The 27,884-nt window shown below is 44.3% G+C and overlaps 1 protein-coding gene and 1 non-coding gene across 14 annotated transcripts in view; both read right to left on the minus strand.

The window, feature by feature from the left end:
* Positions 1–27,884, minus strand: part of ST3GAL3 (ST3 beta-galactoside alpha-2,3-sialyltransferase 3) — a 464,990-nt gene that overhangs the window by 383,949 nt on the left and 53,157 nt on the right. The window contains exon 1 of one of the 13 annotated variants that reach the window (XM_050961193.1): positions 12,655–12,767. The exons of the other annotated variants lie outside the window; for them this stretch is intronic. Coding sequence (XP_050817150.1) covers positions 12,655–12,709 — 55 coding nt within the window. The 5' untranslated portion in view covers positions 12,710–12,767. Of the gene's footprint in view, positions 1–12,654; positions 12,768–27,884 lie in introns of those variants that run through there. 13 annotated transcript variants of the gene reach the window in all.
* LOC127056103 (U6 spliceosomal RNA) lies at positions 17,812–17,920 on the minus strand. The gene has a single exon (XR_007775744.1). It is a non-coding gene; the product is annotated as a U6 spliceosomal RNA (small nuclear RNA).

Raw genomic sequence — 27,884 nt, forward strand, 5'->3', positions numbered from 1 at the left:
ATCAGAGAGATCAATAGTGTCAGTACTGTCACTAACCATATTATTTATGAGGTTGGCAGATATCAGAAACAGATCTACCCATGAGCGTAGGTTATGCACAGGGAAAAGAAGGTGCAGTGTCTTGCAGAAGAGTTTAATCAGTTTCTGGGCTTGTCTTCGTTTCAACGTTGTTAGCTAAGACATAACTCGAGTGTTGCCACTAACCCAAGTCCCATGAACAAACACAAAACCTGTAGCGTGAAGTAAGTGATGCTTTAAACTCAAACTAATTGACCCATCAGGGGTGTGGGTTGAAGCTCAAGTGCTGCTGATGGTGGAGCTAGTATGTAATGGAGACAACTACTCTGTGCTGTTAATGCAGTCAGACCACACTGGCTTTCCAAACTTTACATTTGGCTGAGTTTTTGGATTTGTTAATGTCCCACACAGTCAGGTTGACAGGGTTATGTGGATTCTCCATCATGCTTATCCACCACTGATACCTACTGCACCTGGCCCATAAGGCCAAGGGCTTTCGTGGTTAGAGAGGAACACCTCAAAGTATGTGTGCCAGCTCTGGGAAGATGTGCTATCCTACCCTAGACAATCTGGTCCTAGATACTGACTAAATATAGAAACATGATATCACTGGCATCTAGCAGGGTTATCTCATCCGAGATCTTTCTAGTACCTTGTGCCATAGGCTGAGGGTCCAAAGGATAGGAGAGCACAGTGGAAGTCCAGGAGAGGAGTCCTGGCTGGGCCTGGGGAAGACTGTTTCCTTGCTTGTATTCACTGGGGTGTCTGATCAGTCATCAGTGGTTGCATTACCCACAGTGAATGCTTCCAGAAAAAGTTTACAAAATGAAAAATGTGATGTTACTGCTAGAGTACTGATATGAACGCAGGATGAAGAGAGATCTCGTAGAAGGAACAGACCCCTTACCAGAAGAGGGCCTTGCATAACCATCTTGTAGCACCTCTTTTTGGAACAGACATAATTTTAAACAATTTTCTACAGCACAAGGTGAGACCTTCCAAACTAGCTATGGAGTAAAAGCATTTTCAGAACACTGAAATTTTGGTTCAAATTTCACTTTCCCAGTAAAAGAAGATGCAGACCTGACTTTCCCTATCAGATTTTGGCTTTCTTCCCTGAAAGCTCAAAGAGTATGTGAAAAAAACCCAACACCAGCTTACTCTCCTGCTGCCAGTGGTCCCTGGGCAAATTTCCTCAGGGAGGTGGGGGAATTTTACCACATAGTTATACCAGTGTAACTCCTCATGTAGACACACCTATTCCACAATAAGAGTAGCCACATAAGGAGTTATATTATACCAGCAGAATTATGCTAGAAAAATCCCCATGTTGGGAAGCTTTAAGCAAACTGAGCTCCAGGAGGCATAAAAGTGAAACAGACCTTCTTATGGTAAATTTCACTTTGCTGCTGCTGTGCTTAAAGGAAATAGCAAACTGAACAAAGGAAGTTTGTAGAATTGCATCAGTTTTACTGATGCTCTGGCTGGGGATCTGTTATGTGCTGGAGCAACAGAAGGTAAGAGACGGGGAGGAAAGGAGAAGAAAAATCTCCTCTCTGTCCCCCTACTAGACATCAATTTTGCCCCTCCTTCTCCAGACAAGCTCCTTTCTACTGATGAGCTTTGCTGGTGGACAAGTCAACATTTTCTGATAACTTGTAACAGTACGTATGTACTCCTATGTTAATGCATCCTTGAACTTTAAAGGTGCCTGATTTAAACAGACTGGAAACAACACTTAGATCTGGCTCTATCAGTTGCAAGACAGAGAATGCAAAAGATAACTAGGCAACTCTGGCATCATTCAAGTTCCAAAAGCCTTCTAACATGCAAAAAGGCTGCAGGACATATTAGACAGCCTAGTGAAAGATCTGAAAGAACCAGTGGGCATCTGGAACAATTCAGCCATACCCTATCTACTTAAATGCTGGAAATGAAACTGCACAACCACATAGCAAAGCCAGAGGATAGGACAGAAGCATGGAGGGTGACCCTTGAAAGAAAAACTTGTAACAGTCAATTACATAGCTCCAAAGACCAACACAGAGACAGGACTACAAAAATCCACACTGCTCATTTCTCCATCAGTAGTGAGTGCACGACATTAGCAGCTTGTAGCAACAGTGCCCTCTAATGTTGCAAGTGAGACTAGTCAAACATAGAATCATAGAGTATCAGGGTTGGAAGGGACCTCAGGAGGTATTTAGTCCAATCCCCTGCTCAAAGCAGGACCAACCCCAACTAAATCATCCCAGCCAGGGCTTTGTCAAGCCAGGCCTTAAAAACCCTCTAAGGAAGGAGATTCCACCACCTCCCTAGGTAACCCATTCCAGTGCTTCAACACTCTCTGAGTGAAAAAGTTTTTCCTAATAGCCAACCTAAACCTTCCCCACTGCAACTTGAGACCATTACTCCTTGTTCTGTCATCAGGTACCACTGAGAACAGTCTAGATCCATCCTCTTTGGAACTCCCTTTCAGGTAGTTGAAAGCAGCTATCAAATCCCTCCTCAAAGGAAATTCACAAAGGCATCTATTTGTAAGCCAAGGATATTTGGGTTTCCCCACAATCCATCTAGTCACTCTCAAAGTCAAGGCACTCTACATTGGTCTCTCTCAGATCGACTAGCCTGGCTTAAGACACAAAGCTATTTACTTCCCCAAGGTCTTGCTCTCCTTTCTATGTGCAGTGTCCCAACTAAAACTTAATGAGGTCGAGAAAAGATACTCTTGAGAAGGTAAATCCTCAGATACACATTATGCAAAAACCAAGATTAGCAATACTGAAAAAAGTCAGTAACAAAATATTCTCAATTTGTTATTTGTGCATTTGCCTGCATTCTGCTTCATTTTCCTGGATATTAACTCAGAGTCCAATCCTGCAACTGGATCCATGCACGTGAACTCTTTTGACTGAATGGATTCAAGTACAGGATCAGGACATTAGTCAGTTTCTTTTTCCGCTGCTGAAAAGACCTTTATAGCCCTCAGGGGGAACAGAAAAACTCATGTTGTATTACATATATTTACAAATACAAGAACACTTTAAAAGAGTATTTAAAGGGACTTCATAAAAAAAATGAATATACACAATGCCTCAAAGTACCCATTAGAAAGTTGTGGGACTGCCACACTAGCTCTTTGGAAAAAGTTCAGAAATGCAAGATGATGGGACTTCAAGGTCCAACAAGATTCAATATTATGTGGAACTATCACCCTGCCATGACCTTCTCCATGGCACACTATACGGGACAAAGAAGATAGGATAGATGTACAGTAAATGGAGAGATTCAGCAAAATGATAGAATGTGTGTAAACTGGCAATGCAGTGAATGTAAAGTGTCTCTGCTTTTGAAAGTAGCTTGTCAGCTACCATGGATTGGCACTCAGGACAAATAAATATAGAACTTGATGTATTGTGGGTACAGACCCACCTGCCTGCCACATTTAAAACTTTTTAATTTCAAAGTACGGCCTGATTTTCAGAGATGCTGAGCACTCACAGCTTTCATTTAAGTTCACTGAAGTTCTGGTGCTCAACCACTGAGGTGGAAGAGGGGGACCCAACCTATCCTCCCTCAGCAGAGAAAAAGCAGAAGTGATCTTTGGACACATGTTCACAAGGGAAAATATCCTCAGCAAGGTCACTGCACTTCTTGGATTTGAGAGGAATGCACTACTAACGGCCTCTTGCTCAGGAAATAGCTTGCAAATATAATTTTACAGCAACTCCGGTGAAGAGTTGATCTCTGTCCAACATTCCCACTGCCTCCATACATGCAATCACAACCCAGACGTGCCCAACACTAACAGCCGGTGGCAATAATGGAATATCTTCAAATGCAAGAAACGGTTCCCATGCCAATCCAGTTTTTCCATTGGCGCACAAATGAAAGTACCTAATAAGGATTAGTGAAATGTATCTCAAATGACACAATTACCATTTACATTCTCTCCCTCCCATCCAACATCCCTGCATGGTTCTGGTCATCTGATTGCATAGGAGGATGCAACAGCTCTCTTCTTCCAAACAGTTTCATTAGTTTGAGATCCCTAGAGAACCATGGCTCAGAGGTTCAGGGTCTACAAGTCCTGCAAGACCCACTCTGATCCTTTCTTCACATCATCTCTCTCCTCTATCTGGTAACAGACCTTCAAGATAACAGAATCTTGGTTAATCGGAGCCCCCTACATCCCGCAACATCTCAATTTAGTTTTACCTACAATGACATCAGTGAAATTTTGAAATTTGCAGGAAAAAGCTAGATTCCAGCAGCACAGAGTATGGGGATGATTTAAGAGGTAATGGAGTTAGTATGGTACTTCAGTCCCAGGGACCCACAAAGTCCTGTCCGATCCACTTGATACCTCCGTAGGCTATAAATCACAGCTGAATATCTAAATAAAGGATTTTAGGGGAGGAGTGTCAATTCATGGTTAAGGCTCTTCTGTAAGTTACCAAACAAAATTTACTGCATGAAGACTTCCAAGACTCCTGCTGTCTAGGGAAGCTTGCCTTCTTCATGGTAACAGACAAATGCATACGACTAGAACAGATTATATTGAGGAAAACGTTAATGATATAAGAACAGAAGACCAGCCCCAAAGATCAGAGGATTGTAGAAAGAACAATAGATTAGACTACTAGCCCCTTAGTCTAGATATCAAAGTAAGACTGATTAGAGTAAAAGGAGTGCCTTCACATCCAGCTGAATAACCAGAGCTATGACAGTGCAGGGATATCTAGGGAAATCCAGAGGATGTGAGAAGACAGGCCCACTGAAAGCCTTGTGACTAGTGAAAATACATAAAGATATGGTCTTTGGCATCATGCCACATTCAGTTTCTCTGAATACAACTGTCACAAGTGGGTCCAGCCCACTCTCTGGACACCAGCCTTTTGTTATGTAATTCAACTACAGAACCCCATTTCTTCTAAGTCCCCGAGCATGGGCAGTGCCAGATCACGGGTTCTAGCTCTGGGTCTCTCATGAACAATCCCAGATGCAGATCCCATGTATGACACCCTTCTTCGACAGTGGGACCCTGTAGTCCAGCCACCTAGCCCTCGGAACCAGTGCCACAGCACTCCTGAACCCCCTGTTGCTTAGACTCATTCCCTCACAACTAGCTTGTGGAAGCTCTGGTTTGCTAAGTAACCCCATCAGTGACATGGCAGTAAAGCAAGAAACACAGGTTTAGCAAAGGAATTACTTACACACACTTTTAAAGAAAGAGCACAAGAGTTAGACTGACATAAGCTGCCTCATGTTGACCTAACTCTGTAGTATAGACCAGATCTAACTCTGCAAGTGTCTACACTAAAACATAAACCCCACAATGTATCAATCCCACTAAACCGACTTAATAGTTCCACCTCCACAGGAGGTGGATGTAGTTAGGTCGATGCAGCATCAGCATAGACTCTGTGTTGCTTACATCGACTGTGGTTGCCTTTCAGAAGCCATCCCATAAATGCCCCACACTGACAGTTAAATTGGTGCAAGCACTTCTGGTGAGGCCGTGCACTGCTGACACAAGAAGTTTAGTGTGGACATGCACAAGCGATTTAATTACTGCAGTGCCTATATATCGACATAATTTAGGTCAACTTAATTTTGTAGTGTAGACTTGCCCTTACAGATCTGGAAACAACTTCCTCCTCAATGGGCGCGCGCGCATACACATCAGTGTCTTCACCACTGCTGTGAGTCCTTGGATTTGGTCACCATCTTTAGGGGAGGCAAAGTCCCTCCTGCCTGCACTCTCTCCAAGGTGTTCTTCCGTTTCTGGTGATGAAATGGCAGACACACAGCTATACCAATGTAGGTTCCCAATGTAGACCAGCTGAGAGTCTCTGCATTTGGTGTCAAGCTTTTCATAGAATCATAGAATATCAGGGCTGGAAGGGACCTCAGGAGGTCATCTAGTCCAACTCCCTGCTCAAGGCAGGACCAGTCCCCAACTAACTCAAAGGGGAGGTGACATATCCAAGATCACCCAGCATATCTGTGGCAGTCAGGAATAGAACCCAGGTCTCCTAATACCCAGTCCAGCATCTTACCCGCTAGACCATTGCTCAGAACCACAAATGCTACAGAACTAATGCTCAAAGTCACGAATAAAGACTACACTGAAAAAGTAGGTTGAAAATATAACATGGTGTTCACAAAACAGCAAATCGAATGTAAATTGACACAGACATATCCTCCATTCTGCCATAATGACATCCTACGCCCGCCATTAACAGACTGTGGTGCAAGATTAGGGCACAAATGCATGGGAAGGAGGACTGTTTCAATAAGCATGTAGTGTCGTTGTAGCTGTGTCAGTCCCAGGATATTAGAGAGAGAAGGTAGGTGAGGTAATCTCTTTTATTGGACCAACTTCTATTGTGAGATACATGATTTTGAGTGTACAAAGAGCTCTTCCTCAGGTCTGGGAAACTGAGATTGTCACTGCTAAATTCATTGCCGAAGTTGGTCCAGTAAAAGATATTACCTCACCCACCTTGGCTTAATACGTGGCACCTGATGGCTCATTAGCAGCAGCAGTAAACTGAGCTTGTTTTAGCTCTTCCATCCAGCAAACAGACCCAAGGCATGTGCACAGATCGAACTTGTCTTATGCCCTGAAGTAGGAAAGTTTACATCCCTTCCAAGGCTCTTCATTTTTAAATTCAATGTTCTCATTATCTATAGAAAAGCGTCCCCTCCTTTTTTGAAACTTGCTAAACTCTTGAACTCACTCATCTATTTTGGCAGAGAATTCCACAGGCTAAGTGTGCATTATATGAACTAGTATTTCCTCTTATCAGTTTTATATCTGTGGCCTTTCAGTTTCATCTAGTCTTTTTACAAAAGCTTCTGAAAAGTCTAAAATACATTCCTCAGTGCCCTTTATTATTTTAAGTTTCCCAAAGAACCTTAAAAGTTTGAAGTATTTGTGCTGATTTATATTCATCAGATGTTCATCTAAGCACTTTGTAACAGACTTTCCTCCTCCCTGCCCCCTCGCCCCCTCCCCAACCCAGTCACCCTTGTTTCTCTTAAAAAATGGCTAGGAAGTAGCAGTCATTCAGGGCAGATGTTGTTTTCACAATGATGCATTAACATAATAGTTGGCACTATAGTTTGACATCTTTAAAAAGAGCATCAGAGGGGTAGCTGTGTTAGTCTGGATCTGATCGTCCACTGTCAAACAGGGAGGGTCCCACAAGGGTCAGTCCTGGGTCTGGTACTATTCAATATTTCAATTAATAACTTGGATTAGGGAGTGGATAGTATGCTATAAAGTTTACCGATGACACCAAGATAGGAGGGATTGCAAGCTCTTTGGTGGACAGGATTACAGTTAAAAATTACCTTGACAAAACTGAAGAACCAGCCTGAATTCAACAAGATGAAATTCAACAAAGACAAGTACAAAGTACTACAGTTATGAAGGCAACTTCGAATGCACAACTGTGCAATGGGGACTAACTGGCTCGGTGATAGTACTGCTGAAAAGGATATGGGGACCATACCCTGAATGAGACTCAACAAAATGACACAGCTGCGAAAAAAAAACTAGCATCTTTCTGGAGTATTAACAGGAGTGTTATCTGTAAGACACAGAAGGTGACTGTCCCATTCTACTCAGCACCGGTGTGACCTCTGCTGAAATAAAGGGTCCAATTCTGGGCACCCCACTTTAGGAAAGACGGAGACAAACTGGAGAGAATCCAGAAGAGAGCAACAGAAGTGACGAAAGGTTTAGAAAACCTGCCCTATGAGGAAAGGTTAAAAAACTGGGCACATTACTCTTCAGAAAAGATGACTGAGAGGGGACCTGATAACAGTCTTCAAACATGATATAAAGATGATAGTGATCAATTATTCCGCATGTTGAGTGAACGTAGGACAAGGAGTAATAGATCTAATCTGCAGCAAGGGAGATTTAGGTTAGATATTAGGTAAAGCTTTCTAGTTCTAAGGATAGTTAAGCTCTGGAATAGGCTTTCAAGGGAAGTTGTTTTATACTCATCATTGGATGTTTTAAGAACAGGTTGGACAAAACACCTGTCAGAGATGGTCTAGAAATACTTGGTCATGCCTCAGCACACGGGGCTGGATTTGATGACTCTGAGATCCCTTTCAGCCCTACATTTCTATAATTCTATGATTCTTTGGTCTTTTGTTGCTTTCAGTACCAATGTATGAATTCTGCCTGGGTCTGGAGAGACAGAGTAATTTAAATTTTCTCAACCTGAATGTTTTGGTTTGATCAAAAATGTTGCAGCTGTTTTTGAGAATAAGGTTAGTGCAAATTGGTAGGTTAGCCACTGTTACATTTTTTCAGCCTATTTTTGACCAGGTCTAGCACTACTGTGATTTGCAACAGAAACCTGAAAATTGGCAGGGGAAGTCCTGAAGTCAGGGAGTTGATTTTTACTCGTGATCAAATGCCCAGATTTGGCACAGTTATAAGCTGAAGAAACTCATTTTCTGTACATGCACAGTAGAAATTGTTAAACAACTTATTCTTAATTTTCTGAAAATTTCAACTTCACTGCACATGGTCTCTGATTCTGCAGAACATTTTTCGTCATTTTGAAATAACCATGCAGCACTATCGCTCCAGACAGGACATAGACCAAATTTGGTTCAGTGAAAGATGCCCTAGACCACCAGCTCAACTCTCACCTCTTCCACCGAGCAGTGTTAATAGTTCTACACACTTCACAACCACCTCTGTTACTAAGGGTGTGCGTACATTACAGCAGAACAGCTACAGTGCTGCAACCTCATAGCACAGTTGCTTCCTGCACTGACAGAAGTAGTTTTCCATCGATATGGTTAATCCACCTCTCCAAGAGCTGGTAGATAGGTTGATGGAAGAATTCTTCTGTTGACCTAGCTGCATCAACAGTGGAGGTTATGTCGACCTAACTACGTCGCACAGGTCACAACATTTTTCATAGCCCTGAGTGATCTGTGGCATGCCCCAGGATGGTCTGTGCCTGCAAGATGATTCCATTCAGCCCTCGAACATGCAAACAAAGTGACATCCTCCGCATAGTGCGACCTTGCATGTATGGTCCATGTGAAGTCACACTGAAGAGAAGACACTATTTTGCATGTCTGACTAAAAATGTCATGGCACGTCTCTGTGAACGATGAAGCTAGGTTGGTCTAAATTTTAGGTGTAGACCAGGCCTAAGCAAGAACTCTCACCTCTACCCAAGGAAGCAGACAAACATAATCTGCACTCCATTTTACAGATGAAATACCAGATCACACACTTGACTTTTGACAGAGCAAGGAACAGAACTCAGGTTTCTAATTGTCTGGGTGTACTGCAAGATCCACCACTTCTCCCTCACTCATGAGGAGCAAACAGAATTATGAAACTAAATAGAGATGATTTTGGAGGGTTTAAGGTTTTTGTTACTGTGGTCTTTGCTGTGTACAGGGTATTGTGTTTGTGGGAATAACTGAGTTTATTTCACATTTTGTATAATTTAGGAAGTGTCAATGGCATCTAGAGCTTGGAATGGACTCTTTAATAGGATGTCGGGCAAGTCACTTAGACAAATATTTTCAGAGGTGGCCACTAGCTAGGCAGTCCTCATTTTCTGGGTTCCTAACTACAAACGTGTAGGATATGATCTTCAAAAGCGCTGAGTACACCAACCACTCCAATCAAAGTCAATGGGATTTGTGACTGCTCAGCAGCTTTGGAAATAAAATCAGATCCCAGACATCTCAAAGTTGGTTAATTCAACCAAAATTGGCAGATAATTTTGCAAATTTTGGCCTTAAATATTCTGTGCTTACAGTTCTCTCTGTAAACCAGAGTAAACCCAGGGATTACATGGGCGAAAATCTGGATATGAGCCAACAGTGTGCCCTTGTTGCCAAGAAGGTTAATGGCATATTGGGCTGCATTAGTAAGAGTATTGCCAGCAGATCGAGGGAAGTGATTATTCCCCTCTATTCGACATTGGTGAGGCCACATCTGGAGTACTGCATTCAGTTTTGGACCCCCCAGTACAGAAAGGATGTGGACAAATTAGAGCAAGTCCAGCAGAGGGCAGTGAAAATGATTAGGGAGGCTGGGGCACATGACTTATGAGGAGAGGCTGAGGGAACTGGGCTTATTTAGTTTGCAGAAGAGAAGAGTGAGGGGGGATTTGATAGCAGCCTTCAACATTCTGAAGGGGGGTTCCAAAAAGGATGGAGCTAAGCTGTGGTGGCACATGACAGCACAAGGAGCAATGGTCTCAAGTTGCAGTGGAAGAGGTTTAGGTTGGATATAAGGAAACACTCTTTTACAAGGAGGGTGGTGAAGCACTGGAATGGGTTACCTAGGGAGGTGGTGGAATCTCCATCCTTAGAGGTTTTTAAGGCCCGGCTTGACAAAGCCCTGGCTGGGATGATTTAGTTGGGGTTGATCCTGCTTTGAGCAGGAGGATGGACTAGATGACCTCCTAAGGTCTCTTCCAACCCTAACCTTCTATGATTTATGATATTTTCCAATCTCAGTAGGATGTTATGAAGATTATTTCATTAATGTTTCTGGGACTGTCAAATACTAGAGTAATGAATGCAATTAAAAAGCCCAGGAGGAAATAAAAAAAATTCCTAATTCAATGCAAGCTTTGTATGCTGTGCAGTAAATGAGGCATGGGGACACATACTGAATTATGAAGATATAGAAAAATATTGAGCAGCTGCCTCGTTCACTAAACCCCATCCATCCCATGCACTGATCGAGACCAGGATCCTGTAGAATTTAAACACTGTATAGGCTTTGTACCGGTCCGCCACACAATGGTGAATTCAACCCGCTGCAAGGAGACCACCCTTGTCACAAGTCGCTGACATGAATTCCTGAGATATCATATTTAAGACTACGATTTTGTCATGGAGGTCACGGAAGTCACAGAATCCATAACTTCCAAAGACCTCTGTGACTTCAGCCCCGGCGGCTAGGAGGTGCAGGGTCCCACTGCCTCCCGCAGCAACAAGTTGTGAGGTACCTCCACCGCCTAAGGCAGCGTGCCCCCAAGCTCCGAATCACCATGGGCAGTGGGGATACGCCACAACTCCCTGGAGGATGCGCCAGGGCAGGGGGAACCCCTGCAGCTCTGAGCTACCATGGGTTGTGGGGGCCCCAGAGCTCCCTGCCACCCCGCAGCTGCCCAGCCCCTTCCCATTTTATCATATCTATTTTTAGTAAAAGTCAAGGACAGGTCACGGTTTCTGTGAATTTTTCTTTATTGCACATGACCTGACTGTGACTTTTACTAAAAATATCTATGACAAAATCTTAGCATTAATCATACCAAATGAATCACTGAGGAAAAGTAACATGATAAAATTTGGTTCTCTTAGGAATGAAAGGAAATGATCTGCAGAGAACGTAAATGACATTAGTAGCATTTTGGCAAAAATATGTATATTTTAAATTTACCCAGAGAGCAGCGCATGCTTGTTAAGGATTCATAGCCTCAGAACAGTAACAAAAGAGATGTATGCTATGCTCTTTTATATATAAAATGGCAGAGATTTGATCAATATGCAAGAGCAAGTGTCTAACAATCACAGTTAATGTTGCACTGCACTGGATGAATAAAAGAATAATGACACTCAAGTAGGATCAAGCACAGGAGCGAAAAAAAGATCTATTGCCCTCAAGTGGTATGTTGCAATCATAGCAAACACTTCACTAAGCCACTTTGTACTACTACTTTTCAAACTCCAGAAACTAAGCAGGATTTTTTCCAGCCCTATAGGCCCAGCAGTCTTACACTGGCTTCATAAACATAAAAATCTCTGAATAAAACAATAGCCAGCCAGAGGACAAAGTCACCAAGCCAATGAGGGAAAATAAAAGTCCTCAAACAGAAATGCAAGTAGTGTTCTGCGTTTTACAAAACACATGTCATTTTCAAAATCATTGTTTATATAAAGATAAGAGACTGAAATAGGAAGGAAAGAGAACAGCTCAGTACTGAAAGTAGTAATACTTCTCAGGGATATCATAAAAGGCAGAATCTAGAGTTCCTAAGAAGGTACATGGCTGTCAGCAAACATCACAAAACTGCTAACACCTTTCTCACAAATATAAACAGCTCTTCACATCCCACTTCCAGTGTAGTCATTGATTTCACATCACAAGCAACAAAGTTGACAGCTGAGCAAATATTCATATTGTTTTTGTCTAGCTCTGTTAGCCAAGCTACTGAAAGATTTAACATTAAATGCAAGCCTCAAACTGTCCCAGGTTCCACTCAGTTCCAATCACATGAACAAATTTCAAACCTTTCTTTTAATGAATCTTTTAAGAAAACTTTTAACAGAGATTAATTAAGCCCCTTGGGGGAAAACAAAGGGTGAAAAAAGGTAGCTATGGGGGAAACTCCTTCCTTGAAAAGGTACAAGAACAACTAAAGTGGTACTATATAAGAGAACTAACTATATTTGAAAACACTATACAAAACAGTAATTAATCCAACAGAGGCTGGACTTTTTAGCCTTCTAGACAGGTTTCAAACTTAGACAATGAAAGTGGCTCTTACAGTTATTGAAACTGAAATGTCTATCAATGTCAGGTTCCTTATTACCAGCTATATTCACTGCAAGCATTGGTACCTGACTGGTGCATTATCTCCTCAGGTAGCCTGGATTTATGCAAGCTTACTACCATTGCTTCTTGTTGTTTCTCTCATAGAATGTGTGCTGGTAAGCCATCATCCCCACTCACAGCTGTGATGCAGCTCTCATAAGCAATGCTTTTTGTTAAGTGTTGACAGGACATGTTTGCCTCCATAGGGCTGTATGAGAAGACAAGAGGAGTGGCAAATAAATACAAATAGCAGCAGTTTAGGTTTCTCTAGCACCTTCCATCCAAAGATTTCAAATCATCCTTTGAAACAATGCCATGTGATATGTGTGGCACAGCATACTGTAGAGGAGTTTAGTTAATCAAGGAGTAAGACAGTTTTTTTCTATTTTTTAAAACAAAAATGTTGCACAAAACTATTTTGAAAAATTAGGAGTTAAGCATTCAAGTTAGGAAACATCAACTTACCTCTGCCTCTTTCTGTGTATGTTTTAATACACAGTCTTTAATTGCATGAAAACATACTATTTCTCAAATACTGCAACACATATAGTATATCTTTGTTACTCCTGGGGGAATTCTGCACCACTACATGGGCACAGGATTCACGTCCCCCACAGATTTCCTTGCTTCCCCGCAGGAAAATGACTCTCTGACATGGAAGCAAAGGAAACCTGCAAGTGCAGTTACAAACCACTCCCTAGCTGTGCAGGTACATCGTTTCAGGACCCCAGAGCAGCTGACAGAGATAAATCACTGCAGGGCTGGGGACACCCCAGCCATGGGCTCCTACCCTGAGCCAGGGATCAGCTGCTAGTCCTGGCTGGGCTGGAGGCAGAGGACAACAGGACTTCCTCTTCCCCTGCAAGGTGTGGCTGGAGCTGCGTCAGACCCACCCCCTGTGGGCGGAGGGATGACAATGCGGGCGGCTGCTCCTCCATCCACCCAACCCTCATGCATCTGGACCTCCCATACACAGACACCCCCGCCAAGCATCACCCCATACAGCCAGAACCCACCTAGCCCTCCATTCCCAAACCCCACTGAACCATAACCTCTGCATCTGGAGTCCCCCTGCACCCAGACCTCCCCCACTGAGCTCCCTGCACTCAAACCCCCATCCTGACAAGCCCCACCCCATGCACATTCCTGAGTCCCCACATCCAGACCCCCATGCTATTGACCCCCCCAACCCGCTGCACCCAGACCGCCAACTTACCAAGCCCCACTCCCCCAGCACCCAGACCCTCCTGCTGAGAACCCACATCCAGACCCCTCCACTGAGCCCCAACTACTTTCATCTGGAAATCCCTACAAAGTCCCATTGCCCCTGGAACCCCCCACCCCAATGAGCCTCTGTGCATCCAGATTCCCCCATGTCTCATCCCCCTACTGAGCTGGCTGCACCCAGACTGTCACACACAGAATCCTCTCACCCCACACCTGGATCCCCACACACTGAGCCCCTCCACACTTGGACCCTGCCTGGTTAAGCCTGCCTGCCTCACACCTGGTGCACCTGGCACAGAGGGACAGTGCCCCAGGGTGTTTCTGGGATAGGCCCAGGCCTTGTGCTGTGTGAGGGTCTGGTGCAGCCTCACCATTGAGTCTGGGTCCCAGGGGTAGGTTGTGGAGAGGCTGCAGGGTGATCTCCCACCTTCAACAATCAGTGGCTTGTGCTCCCCACTGCCATGCTGGAGCACCTGTATTTATTTATTGACAAATAAAACTTGCAGAATTTTAAAATATTGTGCACAGAAATTTTAATTTTTTGGCGCAGAATGCCCTCAGGAGTAATTTGTCACATAACTTTGTAGGGATCTCCCCATGCATAAATTACATTTGTCTGACGCACATGGTAACAGACTGTAAAAGCTTGTACCTAAAATTCTATAAAAAGTTTATTATATTGTATTAGCAAAATGTGATCCTGTGATTAGAAACTACCTTTAATGAATGTACACACAGCTCACAGAGCTAAAGCAGTATATGCAAATCTAACTTAAGCATTCAGAAGCTGGGAAATGTTCATCTATGTAACATGCTGTTATTTTTAATGGACAATATACAATACAAATCAGTTAGCATAGCAATGATGATCTTAACAGTCTCAGTATCTGACTAGTGTTTAAATATGTGATCTTAATGTTTTATTAACTTAGGTTTTTATATTTAATAGTCTGTTGTACATCTACAAAAACATCAAACTAGAATATGTGAAGGATAACAAAAATTAATAATAAATCATATTTGCAAGTGGTACTGGCCCTTTTAATATCCCAAATAAGACTTCACTAACCAGTAATGGATCATATAGTAGTGCTAGACATACAAAATCTATTGCTGTTTTCATTGCAATGTAAGTAGAACACTACTTATGGTCCACTTGGGATGTCAAGTGTTGAGATTGCGTGGGAAGAACCTTACAAAGCAGAAGGGTCATGACACTAAATTCATAGTAATTAGTCTTGTAATTATAGCCAAAGCACTAGCAACAGCTATAGTTAAGGTTGTGCGAGTATTTCCATTATAACCTCATTTTCACTCATCTTTCACGTGATAATTCTATAGGCTTAGTCTGCGCCTGAAAGTGATTTTTTAAAAAGGTTTTAATAAACACAGTTCAATGTTTCTGAGGATAGATGAAAATACACTTTCCCATTATTAAAAAAAAATCTTGCAATTTTTTTTTTTAAAGCTCTACTGCCAAAACAGCTGAAAACTACAAAGGTTAAAAAACCCCAATTTCCAAACACAGTACTTGGGGTATTTTTTTTAATCGTTTTTTAGCAACCTTTACCAAAGTTCTTACTCCTTGTCTAATAGCTGTGGTATTCTACATCATACCACCATCATCCATTTAGATTGTTACCCGCTTTTAGAACACTGTGTATACAGTATTTTGAAATATTGCTATCCTGCATTTGCAACAAAAGTTAGTAGAAGACCTCTGTCCCCAGAAAACAATTTGGATAAGCTGTTGGTTCTCTGAAGTATGCAGATGTAGAGTTATTGATTATTGGGAATACAGCATGATCTGGCCAGCAAGTTACTAGATCTAGGAGTAGTGTGTGACTTTGGGCAAGTCACCTAATCTCCCTGTCGCTCTGCTTCCCCTCCCTCCCACCCTTTGTCTTGTCTGTTTAGACTGCAAACTCTCAGAGCAGGGACTGTTTCTCAATATATTAGCATAGTGCCTACCATTATGGGGCCACAAGCTTGCCTGGGGTCTCTAGTCAGTCCTATAATAATATTTATACAGAACTATGAGGTGCTTTTAAACAAATTCATTTTTGGTGTAGGGTATAAACAGCAGCAGCTCCAGACACCAGCGCTCCAAGTACATGCCTGGGGAGACAAGCCACAGGGGGCGCCCTGCCGATCCCTGTGAGGGCAGCAGTCAGGCAGCCTTTGATGGCTTGCCTGTGGGACGTCCGCCAGTCCCATGGATTCTGCGGTAATTTGGCAGCAGGTACGCCAAAGCCATGGGACTGGGGTCCTCCCGCAAACAAGCCATCGAAGGCTGCCTGACTGCCGTACTTGGGGCAGCAAAAAAGCTAGAGCCGCCTCAGGGTATAAACAGCTTCTGATAGCAGTTTCACAAGGTTAAATAGATATTTAATAGGAAATGTCCCTTTAAAGTTAGTCTTAGTATGCAGCAAGTTGTTGGTTAAATATTTTCTAAGAAACCCCTTGAGAACTTTACTTGTTTTAGTGTTAGCACATTTTCACTTTGTGCATGTTTATTAAAGGAACCCATCACACTGTATCCCACTCACTACAGTTGGAAAATAGATCTCTTAAGCTTTTCTGCTGTTATCTGAATTGCCTCTCCTTAGCTCCATAGTTAAGATTGTGATGAGCTTTCTTTTCAGCAGATGATTTTTCAAAGTGCTCCACAATCCATAAGAATACTCAGATTGTCTTGAAAAGTGATGTGATCAATGGACTCTGGGGTAGTATTAGTGGTACATATTTGGGTCACTGGATCAAGCGGTTTCTGAGACATGGCACCTGTGAGAAAAGGAAAGTAAAATGTTCCTGTTCTCAGAACATTCATGTGTGGCCAAATTATTCACAGAGTTTAAAGCCAGGAGGGACAACAAGATTAGATAATCTGACTTCCTGCACAACACAGGCCTTTAAATTTCACATACAACAGGAACTGGCTTAGAGGTCAGATTGCAAATTTGGGATCATTTTGAAAGGAGATTCTGAGATAGGGCACAGGCTTGTGCACCAAAAAGCTACTTTTAATATTATCCAATTCATATAACTTTTTTGGTGCAGAGGCAGGCGGGGGGAAGGGACTTCCCACGAGCTCCCCAGCTACTCAACAGTACAAAAGGACTGGTTGAGAAACATTACAAAAATTATTACACACTAAAAGCTTTAGTATCACCGCTTACAATTTGCATTCTCACGACCTCTTGCTCTTCAGGAACCCCTTTGTGAGAGAGACACTGAGCTTACATTCATGTGGTGACTGAGGGCTAGTTTATACCTGAAACACTGCAGCGCCACAGCTGCAGTGCCCCAGCTGTGCAGCTTTTGTGCTTCATTATAGCCACTCAATACAGAGATAGGAGGGGGTTCTCTCGTCACTGTAGTTAATCCACCTCCCCACCAGGCAGTAGCTAGATCGACAGAAGGAAGAAGTCTTCCATCACCCTGGCGCTGTCTACACTGCGGGTTAGGTCAGCATAGCTACATCTTTGAGGGCTATGGATTTTTCACACTCCTAAAAGACATAGCTACGCCAATATAAGTTTTCAGCATACACCAGCCCTTAGAGGAACAAGCACTGCTTCTTTAACTCAAGGCTCATGATTCAAAGCATTTCCTGTGCCCATAAGTGCTTTTAATCTGCTTCTGCTTGGTGCTCAGATCCATCATGGGGCTTCTTCTGAAAGTGTAAGTAGCGTCTGTAATCTTGAAGTACTTCAGCACTCCACAAATGTATCCCCACTGTCATCTATGCAAGTTCCACCCAGGAAGTCTGATGAGTAGTACTGCATGCAAGATATGACGACTGCTATGGTAATGTGAGGATAGGCTGCTATAGGATGGACCTAGCTGTTGCAAAGAAAAGGAAAAGAGAGAGATCGGCACAAAACTCCCACCCAGGATGAATCTATTCTCTGCAGAGCAGCATTACGCACAATGATGACTTCTGCAACTTAAAACAGGCATGGAAACGTGACATAAATTTGCATCTCATCCTTGTGCAGAGGCCATGCTAATCAACTCTGTATCATTACAATTTCAGTAAATGTGCTGCAGAAGGAAGAGCAGGCATTCTGGTCTGTACATGTACCAGACACACAATGGCAAGAGCAGGGAAGGGGATAAGAACACCACGGTGACGGGCTGGACCTGATGTACTGGGGTTTCAGTGACACTCTCCTGCTTCACCAGCCTGGATTCCCTACCTCTGTTTTGCTGAATCAGGCTCTCTGGCCTCTTGGATCGCTCGCTCACACATACACACACACCCAGCAGCAGACAGACTGAAGTCAGCTCTGAGAGAGAGGACTCACCCAGCACTCATGTGTATGCCCCTTTTGGGGAATAAACCCAAAATAATACTGTCGTGCACTATAGAGAAATCTGTACAAAATAAACTCAAAAAATTCGTCCCCTCCCTCAATGTGAAGAGAGATATGCATGACTTCTTCCAAGCCCCTGCCCACCTTCCACCCCCCGGTTAGAAATTACATAAACTGGGTTTAATACTAAACAAACCAGATTTTATTAACTATAAAAGGCAGATTCTAAGTGGTTAAAGAGATAGTAATCTGCTTTGTTCTGTTTGCTAAGCAAACAAAACAAAACACGGAAACTAAGCTTGATTCACTAAAGAAATTGGCTACGAATAGTAATCTCTCACCCTAAATATTGTCACAGGCAGATTACAGAGTCTTAAAAGGCAACTGCACTGGCCTGCAACTTGAGACTTTAGGTATTATTACTCACAAGCCAAGCGCCCTTCCAGCTTGGGATCAACTTTTCTCCCCCCACCTCAGTTCTTGCTTCCAGGTGTTTTTCAGTGTCTCTTTGGGTGGGGAGGCAGAGAAGAACCACAATGATGTCACTCCCCTGTCTAATATAGCTCTTGTGTATGGCGGGAACCCTTTGTCTTCCAGTGGAAAAACACTGACATTCCGGGGGTAGGGGGCAGTACCACATGACTCAGATCCATGTCTCTGCAGGACTGTGACAGCCATCACTTGTAGGCTGTCTCGAGCATCAAGAAGATGACTAAGCCCTTTCACAGTCCATTGTCTCTGCTGATGGGCCATCAGCCCTGTCTGGTTTTTCACTCTTGTACCTGAAGGGCTAGTTGCGGATTAGGATCTAGGGCAAAAATCTGTCTGGGGATTGGTCCTGATTTGAGCAGGGGGTTGGACTAGATGACCTCCTGAGGTCCCTTCCAACTCTGATATTCTATGATTCTATGATACCCAAAGTAGCACATTTGAAATACAGATATATGGTCAATATTTCTAACTTCAGATACAGAAATGATACAGACATACAAATTGGATAATCACATTCAGCAAATCATAACCTTTCCAATGATATCTCACATGAGCCATCTTGCATAAAGTATCTCTCAGTTATGTCTCATCCATATCATATGTATATTTTCATAAAGGATATGGAGTATAACGTCACAATCGCTTGAGACGAATGGAACGGTTCACACCTCTCAGAGCTGTATTCATCTAAAAGGGTGTTCTTATTCCGTTGAAAATTCACCCACTTCACCCTTCAACACAGGAGTCTTGCAGGAAAGTCCCTTCCCCCTATAAACGTAAAAGAGACTTTGGAGAGCCGTTGCTACCTCAAGCTAATGAGTAGCAACGACGTACACAGAGGAAGCCAGTCAATCACATCCTCACTATCATCAATTCCTCAAAAAGACAAGGGAAATACACTGCCAAGAAACGTGTTAATACAGAGTTAATGAAGCCTACCACTGCCTTGCAGAATATGAGGCTGGCTAAATTTGAAAGCTCTGAAAATTAGGCAATAGAGAGTTAAGGTACTCTCCTATTCTGCCCTCTCCAAGCAATGCCCCAACCCACCAGTCAGAGATCACACGACTGTGCTCTTCCCAAACATGTAGAAGACAGTGGGGAAAATGCACAAAAGTGGGGAATGAGGGGCAAAGAAAAAAAGGGTTACTCACCTTCTCGTTAAAGGTTGTTCTTTGAGATGTCTTGTTCATGTCCATTCCAACCAGGTGTGTGCACACCGCGTGCAAGCCAGCCAGAAGATTTTTCCCTGGGCAGTGTCCATAGGGTTGGCCTGGGTGCACCCTGGAGTCACGTCTCAGGCCCTTCTAACCCTCCACCCCCTTAGTTTCTTCTTGCCAGCTACTCCGACAGAGGGGTAGGAGCAGGGTTGAAAGTAACTTACAGGACTTACCGGTACAGCTGGAGCCCTGAGGGGAGCGTGGCCTCAACCGGAAGAGGCGGTGCCTCTCAAGATTTAAAGGCCCTGGGGTACTGGCTGTGGCTGGGAGCCCCAGGGCCTTTAAATCAACCCGGGACTCCCAGCTGCAGAGGTGGCTGGGAGCCCCCAGAGCTCCAATAGCTGCTGAGCTCCGGATCCTTTAAATTCCAACTGCAGCGGGATTTAAAGGGCCTGCAGCTCCCGCGGCTGTGGGGAACCCCGAGCCTTGCCAGGCTGGGGCCGGGATTTAAAGGGCCCAGAGCTCCTGCCGCTGCAGGGAGCTCTGAGCCCTTTAAATCCGGCCCCAGCCCGGCCGCTGGAGCTGCGGGCAGGATTCAAACGGCTGTGGGCACCCCGCAGATCTCATACGGTAGACCAGAGACCTACAATCAGGAAGCCCACCTCATTACAACCCCGGTGGCTAGTGTACATGAGGCTGCATCCGCCGCATCCAAAGCCGCCTGTAGGGTAGCTCAGGAGACCAGCTTCCCCTCCTCCACTAATGCGGAGAACTCAGTACGAAAGTCTTGCAGCAGGAGCTCTGCAAACTTGGCCATTACAGCACAGATATTATGTGCATATCTGCTTATGATAGCCTGCTGGTTTGCGATGCAGGGCTGTAGTCCCCCCGTCGAATAGACCTTCCTGACAAACAGATCGAGTCTCTTCGCCTCCCTATTTTTCGGGGTGGGATCCTGGAAACCCTGGTGCTCCCGCTGATTGGCTGCATCAACTACCAACGAGTCAGGGGGTGGGTGGGTATAAGTGTTTATACTCCTGTGAAGGGACAAAATAACGCCTTTCATATATTTTGGCCGTAGAGGCCAAAGAAGGAGGGGTCTGCCACAGGGATTTAGTCATTTCAATTATTATCTTTATCAGCAGTAAGGCTACCCACGATGGTCTCGAGGGCGAGAATGTCCACAACTGGGTCCGATTCCTCCACCACCTCCTCTGCCTGAATACCTAGGCTTTGGGCAGCACAGCATAGGAGCTGCTGGAGAACCCTATTATCCTCCAGAGCTGGGGCCACTGATGCCCTTGCGACCGCTTCGTCTGGCGAGGACAAGAAGAGGCCTGGCAGCAGACCCTGCTCATTGCCTTCAGCGCCCTTTGGATCTCTCGGTACGCGGTATTCCATGGGATGCGGTGCCAAGGCTGCTGGAGGTTGAAGGCTCGGTGCTGCAGGAGCCACTGGATGCGGTGGTGCTAACCTCATCAATGCCAGTGGAGTCGGAGCCAAAGACATTGCCGATGCCACTGATGGGAGGGTCAGTGGTGGAACTGTTGTTTGTAACAGCAGGGCTGGCGCTCTGGTCGGCAGTGCCAGTGTTGCCTCCGGTGGGACAAAGGACACTGATGACACCGACTGGGACCCTGGACCTGTCCCTGGCTCTGGTGGTATGCCCAGGGTGTCCAAAAGGGCCATTGAAACTATGGCTGCCACTGCTGAGGCCACGGTGCCGGGTAGGGGTGGTGACTCCGGCAGGATCTGGACCTGCTGAGGCGGTAAGAGTCCGCCTCCGACTCTGGGGTCTCCGAATAGGGAAACCACGGAGGAGCTGTGCCCTGGTCTGCCAGAAAGCAGTGCCAAGAGGCTGGGGATTGGTGCGGCTCTCCTACGTGGATGGGCTGTGGCAGGGAGATGTGCGCCAGGGCTGGAGATCGGTGTGCCATCAGCACCGGTTTGCCCCTAGACTGGAAGTGGGGTGACTTGTCCCTCCTCTGTGAGGAGGTCGGCACCAAGAGGCACATCAGGTCCTTGGCCACCTCAAACGCCTCCGGCGTAGATGGGAGCTGGTCACCTTGGTGATCCGGGGACCATGAGGGGTTCAGAATTGACTGGGCTGCAGGGACGAGGTGTTCTGTCCCGAGATACCCATGGACACCACTGAGCCTTTAGACTTTGGCGGGAGGGATTGACCCCTCTCTGGCCTTTTCTTCTTTAGGAGCACTGGGGATTGAGAGCAGTTCCACACCGACAATGGTGTCTTATGGCCCAGGCCGTGGCGGTGCCGAGGGTCCTTAGTCGGCACCAGTTTACGCGCTGTCGGTGCCAGAGCACTGCGTAGTGCCATCTCCATTAGCAGGATTTTAAGTCTCTGCTCCCAGTCTTTAAGGGCTCTGGGTCAGAAACCTTTACAGTTCCTGCACCTGTCCTTCTGGTGGCTTTCCCCAAGGCACAGCAGACAGGAAGAGTGAGAGTCATTCTTGGGCATAAACTTGCCACAGTCCTCACAGACCTTAAACCCTGGGAACCCAGGAATACTCTGGAGATGAGGAAGATGCTGTTGGTGGGAAAACCCCCAAACAAAGCTAAACTATCACAACTGTAACTAACGAATTTCTAACTATTTAAACCGTTTATACAAAAAACTACAGAAGACACTGCCAAAGCGCTTGCCATTAGAGCGCGCGATGTTCCAGCTAGCCGTCACTGCAGTAAGAAGGAACTGAGAGGGTGGGGAGCCGGCAGGGTGCTATATTGGGCGCCATGAAGGCGCGACCCCAGGGGGCGCCCAGGCCGACCCTATGGACGCTGCTAAAGGAAAAATCATCCAGCTGGCGTGCTCGCAGCACGCACACACCTGGTTGGAATGGACAGGAACAAGCCCTCAGAGAAGAACTCTTAGGTTTTGGCCAACCTCAGGTTAGACTTGAACAGTAGCTAGCTAAGCCTGACTTGTAAGTGTACTCAACCATTTACCTACTCCTCACAAACCCCTGAAGAGTTTCCAGATATTGATAAATGTTCATCCCTGGCCTCAGAATTCCCTCTAAGACACCATGTTTGGCTGCCCCTGACTGAGCCTTGTTCTGCTCTGTGATATATGCTAACAGTTGGCTACAACTCCCCAGTACAATAGTGTGGCAGAGAGGCATCGGTGAATGGCAATGCAGCTTTAGAGTTCTAGTGGGTACTGAGAATATACAAGAGTATTAGACTGAGATAAGCAATCACATTCCCCCATTTTCTTGACATACCTAGGGCAATGTCAATGGCATCTGTCTGAGCAAACCTGAAACTCCTTTCATATATTCTTAGATGTCAGAGACAAAAGGAGACATTTGGTATATTTGCACTGCAATAAAAAAACCCTGGCACTGATTCTCAGAGCCTGGGTCAACTGATTCAGGCTCATAATCTAAGGTTATGTCATTTCACAGTAGATGTTTGACCACGGGCTGAAGCCCAAGCTCAGCAATCCTCCCCTGTCATGGGATCTCAGAGCTTGGGCTCCAGCCTGAGGCCAAACATTTACACTGTTATTTTATAGCTCCAAAGCTCAAGCTGACCCAGGCCGGCCACAGCCTTTTATTGCAGTGTAGGACACACCCATTGTGATCTTCTCTTCAGATGTTGTATATAAACACCCAGAAAATAAGGACCCCAACTCCTCTCACTGCTGCTACAACCTCTCCTCAAAAGGCAATGCAAGCTCTGGCACCTAGCAGTGAGGGCCACAGAGTGTACAAAGGGGAATGATGGGATAGAATTGGATTAGACAACACACAAAACAGCAGAATTTGTTAAGGGTAGGTCAGGTTTGGGGTTGGACACATAACCTTAATTGTATTTCTTGGTTTTCAGAGGGTTATGTTTATCCACTGTCCATGGTCTGTAAGTCCACAAGGGAGCACTAAATAACCTTAACTGCATTAATAAAGTTTTTGGGCAGTTAATCAGTATTTATGTAACCTTTGCCCACAGATCACTAGGAGAATAATCCATGAGTAACACACTACTTTCCAAAAATAGTCAGCTTTGGAAAGCTTCAACCCCGAAGGAAAATTGTTAGAAAGTTATAAGCAAGTTTAAAAATAATGGTGTAAAATGAAAGTTGCTTTCCAAGCCCTGATTCCAGCATTCACTACTGTAAACATTCGGCTGTAACTGTCCCTCATTTTGAATCCTTCCAGCCTACCAAAGCTCACTACAGAGCGCACTCTTCTCCATCCTGAACTGCCTTAAGTTTCTAAAGAGAAACAAGCAAGACCAGAACTGTTCATCCAGAGACCTGTGATTGGATTCCTTTTTTAGGAGAACCTTCCCAATACACTTTGTTCTTAATCTTTCTTTTTAATGGATACAGTATTTTTGCAGAATATAGAATGGTGCAGTAAGTAAAACAAGCCATAAAGTTACTAGTGATTTAAGCAATATTAAATAGACAGTTACTCAAATCGATATCATTCCTAAATAGAACTATCCCCTCTTGCAAAGCTGGGACAGCAAAGGTTTCACACTTACAGTACCACAGGGTGGATGCCTGCCATGTGATTTTCAGGAACCTTTAGGAGATTTGCAAAACTTCTACAGAAATGAATACAAGCATTAGTAAGCACAAAATATGCATTGGTCATGCTGTTCAGCAATCAAAAATGTACAACAGTAAGAAAATTACAAGGACAAATACAAACGCATACAGCTAATTGTTCAAACATTCAACATTTCCTCATTAATATAAGTGTCATTAACTTACATTTCATAGATTCTAGGGCCAGAAGGGACTACTGTGATATAGTATGATCTCCTGTATAACACAGGCCAGAGAACTGTCCCAAAATAATTCCTAAAGCAGAGCTTTTAGAATGATATCCAATCTGGATTTAAAAATTGCCAGTGATGCAGAATCTACCAGAACCCCTTGGTAAACTGTTCCAATGGTCAATTACTCTCACTGTTAAAAATTTAGGCATTTCCAGTCTAAATTTGTCTAGTTTCAACTTCCAGCCATGGGATCACATTATACCTTCTCTGCTAAATTGAAGTATCCATTGTTAAATATTTGTGCACCAAGTAGGTATTTATAGATGTGATCAATTCCCCCTTCAACATTCTCTGCTAAGATAAATAGATTGAGCTCATTGTATTTAAGGCATATTTTCCAATCCTTTAATCATTTTGTCACTCTTCTCTGAACCCTCTCCAATTCATTAACATCCTTCTTGAATTGTCCACAAAACTTGTAATCTCATCAAATAAAGATATGAAATTAGTCTGCTGGGACCTATCGTACATAAACCCATGATCTGCATTAATTACATTACCCTCCTTTAATAATTAATCGAGTCCCATATCAGTCTCAGACTCATAGGTCAGAAGGGACCAATATGATCATCTAGTCTGACCTCCTGCACAAGGCAGGCCACAGAACCCTACCCATCCACTTTTATAACAACCCCTAACCCAAGACTGAGTTATTGAAATCCTCAAAATTGGTTGGAAGACCTCAAGCTGCAGAGAATCCACCAGCAAGCGACCCATGCCCCACGCTGCAGGGGAAGGCAAAAAACCTCCAGGGCCCCTGCCAATCCGCCCTGGAGGAAAATTCCTTCCCGACCCCAAATATGGCGATCAGCTAAACCCTGAGCATGTGGGCAAGACTCACCAGCCAGCACCCAAGAAGGAATTCTCTGCAGTAACTCAGTTCCCATCCCATCCAACATCTCCCCGCAGACCATTGAGCAGACTTATCTGGTGATAATCCAAGATCAATTGCCCAAATTAAACTATCCTATCATAACATCCCCTCCATATACTTATCAAGCTTAGTCTTAAAGCCAGAAAAGTCTTTTGCCCCCACTACTTCCCTCGGAAGGCTGTTCCAGAACTTCACTCCCCTAATGGTTAGAAACCTTCGTCTAATTTCAAGTCTAAACTTCCTAATATCCAGTTTGTACCCATTCGTCCTCGTGCCTACATTAGTACTAAACTTAAATAATTCCTCTCCCTCCCTAACGTTAACCCCCCTGATATATTTATATAGAGCAAGCATACCCCCTCGCACCCTTCTTTTGGCCAGGCTAAACAAGCCAAGCTCTTTGAGTCTCCTTTCATAAGGCAGGTTTTCCATTCCTCGGATCATCCTAGTAGCCCGTCTCTGGACCTGTTCCAGTTTGAATTCATCCTTCTTGAACATGGGACACCAGAACTGCACACAATATTCCAGATGGGGTCTCACCAGCGCCTTATATAACGGTACTAACACCTCCTTATCCTTGCTGGAAATACCTCGCCTGATGCATCCTAAAATCGCATTTGCTTTTTTAACAGCCGTATCACATTGGCGGCTCATAGTCATCCTGCTATCAACCAATACCCCAAGGTCCTTCTCCTCCTCTGCCTCTTCCAACTGATGTGTCCCCAACGTATATCTAAAATTCTTATTATTAATCCCTAAGTGCATGATCTTGCACTTTTCACTATTGTATTTCATCCTATTACTATTACTCCAGTTTACAAGGTGGTCCAGATCTTCCTGAATAGTATCCCTGTCCTTCTCCGTGTTAGCAATACCCCCCAGCTTTGTGTCATCCGCAAACTTTATTAGCACATTCCCGCTCTTTGTGCCAAGGTCAGTAATAAAAAGGTTAAATAAGATCGGTCCCAAAACCGATCCTTGAGGGACTCCACTAGTGACCTCCTTCCAGCCTGACAGTTCACCCTTCAATACGACCCGCTGGAGTCTCCCCTTTAACCAGTTCCTTATCCACCTTACAACTTTCATATTCATCCCCATCTTTTCCAATTTAACTAACAGTTCCCCATGTGGAACCGTGTCAAACGCCTTACTGAAATCGAGGTAAATTAGATCTACCGCATTTCCTTTATCTAAGTAATCCGTCACCTTCTCAAAGAAGGAGATCAGATTGGTTTGGCACGATCTACCTTTAGTAAATCCATGTTGCAATTCGTCTCAATTACCATTGACCTCTATGTCCTTAACTACTTTCTCCCTTAAAATTTTTTCCAAGACCTTACATACTACAGACGTCAAGCTAACAGGCCTATAATTACCCGGATCACTTTTATTCCCTTTCTTAAAAATAGGAACTACGTTAGCAATCCTCCAGTCGTACGGCACAACCCCCGAGTTTATCGATTGCTTAAAAATTCTCGCTAACGGGCTCGCAATTTCATGCGCCAGTTCCTTTAATATCCTCAGATGGAGATTGTCCGGGCCCTCCGATTTTGTCCCATTAAGCTGTTCAAGTTTGGCCTCTACCTCAGTTGCGGTAATATCCACCTCCATATCCACATTCCCGTTTATCATCCCTCCATCATCACTAAACTAATCACTAGTCTTATTAAAAACTGAGGCAAAGTACTTGTTTAGATATTGGGCCATGCCTAGGTTATCCTTAACCTCCATTCCATCCTCAGTGTATAGCAGCCCCACTTCTTCTTTCTTTGTTTTCTTCTTATTTATGTGGCTGTAGAACCTTTTACTATTGGTTTTGATTTCCTTTGCAAGGTCCAGTTCAATGCGGCTTTTAGCCTTCCTCACTTTATCCCTACATGTTCTGACCTCACCAAGGTAGCTTCCCTTGCTAATCCCGCCTTTCTTCCACTCCCTGTAAGCTTTCTGCTTTTTCCTAATCCCCTCTCTGAGTTGCTTGCTCATCCAGCTTGGCCTACAACTCCTGCCCATGGTTTTTTCCCCCTTTCTTGGGATGCAGGCTTCCGACAATTTCCGCAGCTGCGACTTAAAGTAATTCCAGGCCTCCTCCGCATTTAAATCCACAAGTTCCTCCGTCCAATCCACCTCCCTAACTAATTTCCTTAACTCTTTAAAATTAGCCCTCGAGAAGTCGAAAACCCTAATCCCAGATCTACATTTGTTTATCCTTCCATCTAGTTTGAACTGAATCAGCTCATGATCACTCGAACCAAGGTTGTCCCCTACCACCATTTCTTCTACGAGGGCCTCATTGCTCACCAAAACGGCATCCCCTCTCGTAGGTACTTCAACTACTTGATGAAGAAATCCATCCGCTATCACATCCAGAAAAA

Source organism: Gopherus flavomarginatus, chromosome 7 (genome assembly GCF_025201925.1).
Source record: "Gopherus flavomarginatus isolate rGopFla2 chromosome 7, rGopFla2.mat.asm, whole genome shotgun sequence".
In the NCBI taxonomy this organism is placed as follows: Eukaryota; Metazoa; Chordata; order Testudines; family Testudinidae; genus Gopherus; species Gopherus flavomarginatus.